Here is a 9,229-nt window from a genome sequence, read left to right as displayed (position 1 = left end):
TCAGCTCACGCCGCAGCGGGAACGCTTCATCAGCCACAAACACATGGGGCTGGGCTCCACGGTGTTCTCCACCAGGTAGAGGCTGGTCAGGAGGCAGATGGAGAGTCCCAGCCCGAAGAGCCTGACCAAAGGTGGAGTTGGCCAGAATACCCCCGTCGCTGGTCCTCCCGTACCCCCAACATCAATAACTCGGAAGCGATACCTTGCATCCACAACCGCAAGGAGAACAATGGAGAATGTTCCCTTGTAGTTGTAGAACATGGATCCTGAGTTGGGGGGTGCCTTCGTCTGAACGTGCTTCCCATCCAGAGCTCCGCAGCAGAGAGGGAAGTGCCAGCGCTCCTGGAATTCCTCTGCAATGGACTGCCAGTCTCCCAGTGAAGGCACAGCCATGAAATCATCCACTAGACAGTCCCAGATGGCTGTCGCTACCTGGGGGATGATCTGGCTCACGGTAGACACACCAACTCGAAAACTGAACGCAATGGTCCTGAAGGAGTCCCCGGTGGCAAGGAACCTGGACAAAATTGTTTAAAATTAGTATGATGTGTACTGCAGTTACAAAATACATTATTCAAATTCCAAAATACTTTTGTGATTTCAGATTTCAATTTCAAATATATTAGATAATATCTAATATACACTATGTAATTATCCCTATAATTACATAGTGTTTATTAGATATTTTCTAATATACACTATAATTATTAGATAATATCTAAAACAGTCTGCGGGGATTATATAAAAAAAAAAATCAGCTATACATGAATTAAACCAGGTCTAAATAAAAAAGAAAAAGGAGAGTATCACAACAAAGATTAGCGCACAGTGGTCCACTGTTTTATATCAGCAAACACAGAGAGCATGCACTGATAGACACCACAGCCATGCTATCATTGCAAACACTGATTACAGCATAAATCGAATTAAATCGGGACTTAATGAGACCTTTCGAGTATCACTAGAAATATTAAAAATACAGTCGTCACCGTACCACAGTTTACTTGCAGTAAACACCGAGAGCATCCACTGTTAGCATATCACATCCATGTTAGCAGTGTATAAACGGATAGTTTAGCATATATTAGCACAGGTATCAATAAAGGACTACCGTATTAAAGACTTTTACTAACCTCAGGCAGATGGACAGGCGCTCTGCAGGTGGGATTGAGCGCCTGTAGTTGGTGTCTAGGCGGGCGATTCTCGGACCGACGCGGGACAGCAGGTCCTCAAACTGGGCGAGTGAAAGACGGTGATATCGCTGGAATCGGCCGTCATCCAAGCGCAGCTCCTGGAGCAAGTGGTGAAACTCTCCAAAGTGCTCACGCCTCTGGAGGACCTGATGGACCCAGGTACGGCGAGGACGTCTTTTTCCCCGCTGCTCTGCTCTCCACAGTAGATAGAGAAGGGAAACTCTCTCTTGAAATGCTAGCTCGACAGCTGCCATCTTGCAAAGATACCGTCTGGCGCAACTTCCTCCCACATCCTCCCACATTTCCGGTTCACGCGCGTCAAAATATGCAATTTTGAGGCGCGGTGGATTTCTGTTGGACACGCGTTCGAGGTGCGAATGTGCAGGCGTCAAATTAGGGGCGTTTGGGGCGTTTTCGCTCGCGCCTATCGCGTTCGGTGTGAACACACCGTAAGGTGCGGAGGACAAGGACACTGTGCTCGCAACTGTCGCACACCGAGCCAACAAGGAACATATTATTCACCCCAGGCTCGTGGAGCTCCTCGAGGCAGAGCAGTCCAAACAATGGGACATCAAGCTCCAAACCCAGGCATGGCGCCGGTGGCTCAGTATCCCCTAGCCGACTGGGGCGGGGATGAGGAGCTGTACTGATGGAACCCAGAGAGATCCGGCAGCATAGGAATGGCAGATTCTATGTTGTCAATGACCATGGAAGGGACTGAAATGACCTTCCTGGTGGACACCGGAGCGACTTACTCAACGCTGAGACAAAGACCAAGCAGTGCAACACTTTCCAATCACACGGTGAGTGTCGTGGGTTTTTCTGGGGTTCCGATGACTCTGCCAGTAACCGATCCAGCCCGGACAGAGCTGTGAAAACAGACTTTAAAGCACAGATATGTGGTGTCTCCCCACGTGCCTGTGAACTTGATGGGCAGGGATCTGCTCATTAAACTGGGAGCCACTATCATGTGTTCGCATGATGGATTAACAGTTATACTTCCGGGAGGAAAACAGCTGCCGTGCCTGGGGACACTTTCTAAGAACCAGTACTTGCTACAAGACTGTGAACAATTGACAGCTGACATATACTGGGGCCGGTTGGTGGAAGAAGGCATTCTAAGACAATATCAGCTGTGGGAACCTTGGATTATGAGCCTGGCAGTGTACTCTCCTCCCAGAGATCCATACCACGTCACTCTTTATTATGATAGAGATGATGACGAAATTTACAGGGACCAATTCCAGTCTGAACTTGAGGGTCAGACCTGGAATGTGCGTTGTCATAACATCTATGTTGGCCCCGAAGGCGTGGCGGCAGCAGTAAAATTGACCGAAGAACAACGGCCTTGGTTCAATATGGGACCGGATTCAGCGCCCCATATTACATTGGCGGTCCATGAGGGTCATCAGGCGAAGGAGGTGGGAACAATGGTCAGGAGAGCGCTGGACGAAGCCTGTTGGCGAGCCACTCAGATTCCAAATAATGCAAAATTTACCGTATCACTGGCTTGTCAAATGACGCAGTGATGTTGGAGCATGAGCAGGTTTCCAGAATCCATGGAAGAGAAAGAATAGACCATGCTGATGCAGTAGCGGCACTGGCGACTCTTCCTGACACCTTGTGGTCAGCAGGACCGACAGATGTTGGCCTGGCAACTTGCTCACCTGTTTTATTCCAGCTGAAGTCTGAAGCACCAATCTGGAAACCGCAGTACAGACACAAACCAGAAGCAGAGGAAGGGATTGCAGAAACCATTCAAGGGCTACTGAAAGTAGGAGTGCTTGAGCCCTCACAGTCCTACTGGAATACACCAATTTTGCCAGTAGAGAAGCATGGGACAGGAAAGTACTGGATGGCACATGACTTGAGAGCCATTAATGCCGTTCTACGTACTGACACTGTGCCTGTTCCAAATCCTTACACAGCATTAACAGCACTAACACCAGATCAAAAGTGGTTCTCGTGTATTGATCTAGCTAATGCGTTTTTCTGTCTCCCATTACATGAGTCTCTTAGAGACATTTTTTCATTCACATACAGGGGGCGAAAGTACAGATACACACGGTTACCACAAGGGTTTGCGTTGTCCCCTGGGATTTTCAACCAAGTGTTGAAAGAGGCTCTCTCTCCATGTCACCTACCTACCTACCAGAGGGGTGTACACTGGTGCAGTATGTTGATGATTTATTCATTGCAGCTCCATCGGCTTCGGCATGTACGGCAGCCTCACTCACCATACTGAAGAGACTCGCCGAGTGTGGGTTCAAAGTAAGTAAAGAGAAGTTGCAGTTGGTCCGACCAGAGGTAATATTTCTGGGCCATGTCATTGCTCATAAATCTGTGGGGTTGCTTAACACACACAGAGACCAGATTCTAACACATCCAAAACCGCGCACGGTTAAGGAGCTGCTCTCATTCTTAGGGTTAACAGGATACAGCCGACAGTTCATACCAAATTATGCGGGCAAAACAGCTCCCTTGAGAGATCTGGTGAAAAAGGTGGGTGTCCGTAACCTTAAGGCTGAACTGCCATGGACATCGGCCACTGAGTCGGCGTTTATCACCCTGAAGCAAGACCTGTCAAGATCCACTGATCTTGCCATTCCTAATTATGACGAACCCTTCTATCTTGATGTTTCTGAGGCACACGGGATAGTTAATGGGGTGTTGTTTCAGAAAAAGAGGGGAGGGAGAGATGTAATTATGTACGTCAGCATCAGACTGAATCCATTGGAGACTAGGCACCCTGTATGCACACAACATGCAGTTGGGGTGGCAAAAATCATACAAAAAACAGTACATATAGTGAGGGAGCATCCATTGAGAGTACTGACCACACACAGTGTAGTGGCATATGTTAACTCACAAGCCTTTACTATGACACCATTGACACAGCAGAGAGTGAGTAAAGTCTTAGACGCTCCAAATGTGACATTCACACATGAAGGAATCAATATGGCAGATTTAATGGGGTCAGGAGAACCGCACAACTGCGCGAAGAGAGCAGAAGTTGAAGAGAAAATCAGAGAAGACTTGAAGCCGGAGCCCATTCCGGGAGCTGAAGACTGGTTCACAGATGGGTGCTGCTACAGAGATGAGGAAGGACTGAAAGCAGGCTATGCTGTAGTCTGCAGAAATGGGACTGAATTTGAAGTGAAAGAGGCCGAGAGGATTGGAGGGCAGCAGTCGGCGCAGAGAGCAGAAGTAATTGCATTGAGCCGAGCCCTGAGACTCGCTAAAGGAAAAAGAGTCAACATTTACACGGATTCAGCTTATGCTTTTGGAGCAGCTCATGTGGAGCTTGCCTAATGGAGAAGAGCAGGATTCAGGACAGCAGACAATGCACCAATCTGCCACAAGAAGGAAATGGAAGAACTTGAACAGGCCTTGGAAGATCCGGAAGAGGTGAGTATTATAAAATGTAAAGGTCACTCTTCGGGGACTGGCATAGTGGCCAGGGGCAATCAGAAAGCCGATGAAGCCACAAAAGAAGCTGCAGGATATAAAGGACAAAGGCAGATGGTGCAAATAAGTGTAGAAGAGGAATCAGGAGTCAAGATGTTGGAAGAGGCCAGAAAGGCCCAAGAGGAGGCAGCCCCAGAGGAAAAAGGGGTGTGGAAGAGCAGAGGAGCATGAGAGGAAGGAGGTCTGTGGAGAGGACCCGAGGGAAGACCTGTCCTGACTGAAAAACTGGCAAGACAGAAGATCACCGAAGCTCATGGGCTCAGTCATGTGGGTGTGGCCCAGATGGAGAGACATCTGTGCCATTGGTGGCATTCATTTTTGAAAGACATGATTAAGGAGAAAGCCAGGACGTGTCTGATTTGTGGCAAGCACAATCCAAAGCCAGTAATAAAGCCAGAAGCAGGTAAGTTTCCCATTCCAGAAAGACATTGTTTTGACGCACTTGGACCTGTGGTCGTTTGTCTCTCACCTCAATTACGAACTGGTGACAAGAGCCAGGGACAACAACGTCACATTAAAAAGGTAATCATCCTACGTGTCCCACCAAGATCAGGAAACACTGAACAAAATACGCAAAACAAAACTAGAATTAAATGAGATAATTGATAAAAAAAACAAAATTCTTAGTACAAAGACTACGCTTACAAAATTATGAACATGGTAATAAATCCGGTCAATTTCTAGCAAACCAGCTAAAAATAAATAAATAAAAAACAACTATATGTGCTGTTCAAGATTTATCTGGGAGCACAATATATGAATCGAAAGAAATAAACAACATTTTCAGGGATTTCTATAAAACGTTGTATTCACCACAAATAAACCCATCTAAAAAGGAAATTGATCAGTTTTTGGACAACATAACTCTTCCAAAATTATTAGACACTCAAGCAATGGCACTGGATTCGCCACTGACGCCAGGTGAACTCCAGGAAGCCCTGATAAGCATGCCCAATAATAAGGCTCCAGGTCCAGACGGCTTTCCTGCAGAATTCTACAAAGAATTCTGGATGATTATAGCACCAGTTTTTTACAGAATGTTGTTGGAAAACAAAGAAAAGGGCAGACTTCCATCAAAAATGAATTCTGCAAACATTAATCTCCTGCTAAAACCAGGCAAAGACCCTGTATATCCCTCAAGCTATCGTCCAATATCCCTTATAAATGTAGACCTTAAAATAATCTGCAAAGCTCTCTCAAAGAGATTAGAGAAAATAACCCCCCTCTTAATTCATCCTGACCAAACTGGTTTCATAAAAGGTAGGCACTCATCAACAAATACACGTAGATTACTTAATTTGATAGACTACTCATACAGTAAAAACACTGAAACTACAATATTTTCTTTAAATGCAGAAAAAGTATTTGACAGAGTTAACTGGAAATTTCTGTTTGCAACTTTACACAAATTTGGTTTTGGAACCTCTTTCATGAACTGGTTAAAAATATTATACAATTCCCCAACAGCTTGTGTCAAAACAAATGACCAAACATCCTCCAGCTTCTGTCTCCTGAGGGGCACCAGGCAGGGATGCCTACTCTCCCCTTCACTCTTTGCAATTTTTATTGAACCACCAACAGCAGCAATTAGACAGAATTCAGTAATTAAGGGCATAAAATGCAAGAACGTGGAACATAAAATCAGCCTTTATGCGGATGATGTGTTACTTTTTCTCCAAAATTCACAAACCAATATCTCTGGGGTGATTGAATTGATAAACTCTTTTGCAAGAATATAAGATTATTCAATTAACTGGTCAAAATCTACAGTCCTTCCGATTAATTGCTCCTTCCATAATTCTTCTTCTACACCACTGCAATCGGGAAATATAAAATATTTAGGTATTAATGTTTCTCCCAAGCTTGCAGATCTAACTAAATTAAACCATATCCCACTTTTAAAGAAAGTAGAAGGTGACCTGGCTAGATGGAAATGTCTACCCATGTCACTCATGGGAAAGGTTGCTGCTATAAGAATGATGGTCTTACCAAAAATAAATTATTTAGTCTCAATGATCCCAACTAAACCACCACAAGATTGGTTCAGATCTCTAGATTCATATATGTCCAAATTCCTTTGGAAAAATAAACCCCCACGTATAAGCTTAAAAACACTACAAAAGACCAAGGATAAAGGAGGATTAGAACTACCTAACTTTCAGCACTACTTCTTAGCCAACAGGCTTCAATTTATCTCAGGATAGCTAAAACATACCCTCTTAGATGACCCTTGGCTAGATGTAGAACAAGCACTTTGCAATAATCTAGAGATTTCAGATCTACCATTTATCAGCTCAAACATCCAACGACATGAATGCTTCAAAAGCGTCAACATCAGCTCTTCTCTGACAGCATGGTGGGAGTTTCTGAAGTTGACAGAGTCTTCATTAATCCCATGCAAACGTACACCTATCTGGAACAACCCTGACATATTACAAAACAATAATATGATAAACTTTCCACATTGGAGTTGTAAAGGAATCAAATACTTACATATATTAGAAGTAACAGAATTTATTCCATTTGACAGACTAGTTACACAATATAGGATCAACAAGAAAAGATTTTTAGAATATCAACAAATTAAATCCATAGTAAAAAAGAAATTTAAACCGGGTCAAGTTGAACTACAAACACCACCAAGTGTGGTACAATTTCTTACTCTTAAAACACCAAAATTACTTTCCAAAATATACAGAATGCTTTCTAAAACAGATGAATCAATATCACTTCCTATTGCAAAATGGGAAGCGGATTTATCAGTTAACTTAGACCAAAACTTCTGGTCTCAGATATGCTTAAAAATCTTTCATCTAATTAGAAATCCCAGTCTTCAATTAATTCAATACAAAATACTACATAGAGTGCACTATACAGGTCATCGGATGTTCAAGATGGGCTTTACGTCTACCAACAACTGCTCACACTGCCAAACCAATTCACCGGACAATTATATCCACGCTCTTTGGTTCTGTCCACCAGTTCAGAAGTTTTGGCGCGAGATATGTGAAGACTTATCGAAGTGTCTGCAATGTATCATTCCAACTTCCCCTTTAGTGTGTTTGTTGGGCAGTTTTCAGTTTTCAGTTTTATTTGTCATATGCAAGTTAGCACAGGGTCAACATCACAATGAAATGTGTTTGACGAGCAGCGGTCTCTCAGCAGCATGATACAGTAGGAAAAAATATAATAAAATATAATATAATAAAATAAAATAACAAATAGAAAAATAGTAAAGAACAAAATATTAGAGAGACATGGTAAAAGAGAAAAGATGACTAAATATATATGTATCTATAAATATAAATATATGTACACTAGTGATTAAATAAGAAAATCTTGAAAAGAAATATGACGGGAGGGCAGATGGGATATTGCACAGGAATGAGCAGCAGAAAATTACAGTATTGCACTTTTTAAATATAAATATCAATAACAATAAAGTGAAGTGACCAGTGCAGATTAAACAGAGTACTTGTGAAGCTGCAGGGTAGCTTCTGAGTCCTGTGTTGTGTGTGTTTAAGTGTTGTGGTTGATGTGTCGTATGGCTTGGTGGTAAAAACTGTTTTTAAGTCTTGTAGTCCGAGCAGACAGACTCCTGTAACGTCTGCCAGATGGTAACAAGGAGAACAGCTGATGTGCTGGGTGGCTGTGGTCCTTGATGATGCTGTGTGCTTTACGGAGGCATCGCTGGTGATAAATGTCCTGAATGGCAGGAAGCCTCGTGCCAGTGATGTGCTCTGCTGCCTTCACCACCCTCTGTAGTGATTTACGGCTGCTGGCAGAGCAGCTTCCGTACCAAACTGTGATGCAGCTCGTCAGCAAGCTCTCGATTGCACACCTGTAGAAATTTGAGATGATGCTGGCGTTCATGCCAAACCTCCTCAGCCTCCTCAGGAAGTAAAGCCGCTGGCGAGCTTTCCTGATAGCAGTGTCTGTGTGAAGGGTCCAGGAGAAGTCCTCAGTGATGTTGACTCCAAGGAACTTGAAGCTGCTGACCCTTTCGACCTTGACACTGTTGATGTGGATGGGCTGGTGTTCCCTGACTGGTCGTTTCCGGTAGTCCACTATCATTTCTCTAGTTTTGCTGATGTTGAGAGTCAGGTTATTTTCCAGGCAGCTTAGATAATGTCACTACAGAAAAGAATATAGCCCATATGGTTTTCACTGCCCTATGCATAGCCAAGAAAACAGTCCTCATGAACTGGAAAAATAAAAATAATCTTAATTCTTACCAATATAGAAATTATCTATTAGATTACATTAGTCTTGATACAGCCTCTGCCACCACATCGGATCAATTGCTCTGGGCTCCTTTGATCAGCTCCATCACCTAGTGGGGGTGGGGGGTCATAGTTTGGTCCCACCATCGCTGTTATGATTGGTGTGGGGGTAGGGACAGGCTTGGGGCATCGGGGGATTCCCCAGGAGCATCTTCCTTGGAGGGCTCAACCTGGGGTTGCGGTCATGGCCAATTAGGGGCTCTGTTGGCTCTTAGCCCCGGTCTGGATGGGCCTTTCCCTGGCGGGTCGCAGAGTATGGGAATGCCTAGGGAGGGGTCAATTGCC

The 9,229-nt window shown here is 44.1% G+C and overlaps 1 protein-coding gene across 1 annotated transcript; it reads right to left on the bottom strand.

Moving 5' to 3' along the window:
• LOC109200251 (protein ANTAGONIST OF LIKE HETEROCHROMATIN PROTEIN 1) lies at positions 1–1,475 on the bottom strand. The gene is made up of 2 exons (XM_019355756.1): positions 1,134–1,475; positions 1–517 (listed from the first exon to the last, which is right to left on the bottom strand). The coding sequence occupies exons 1-2, from the start codon at positions 1,445–1,447 to the stop codon at positions 1–3; spliced, it is 831 nt and encodes a 276-aa protein (XP_019211301.1). The 5' UTR covers positions 1,448–1,475.
• Between the last annotated feature and the right edge of the window lie 7,754 nt (positions 1,476–9,229).

Source organism: Oreochromis niloticus, linkage group LG9, assembly GCF_001858045.2.
Source record: "Oreochromis niloticus isolate F11D_XX linkage group LG9, O_niloticus_UMD_NMBU, whole genome shotgun sequence".
Classification (NCBI taxonomy): Eukaryota; Metazoa; Chordata; class Actinopteri; order Cichliformes; family Cichlidae; genus Oreochromis; species Oreochromis niloticus.
This window is presented reverse-complemented; position numbering and strand designations above follow the sequence as displayed.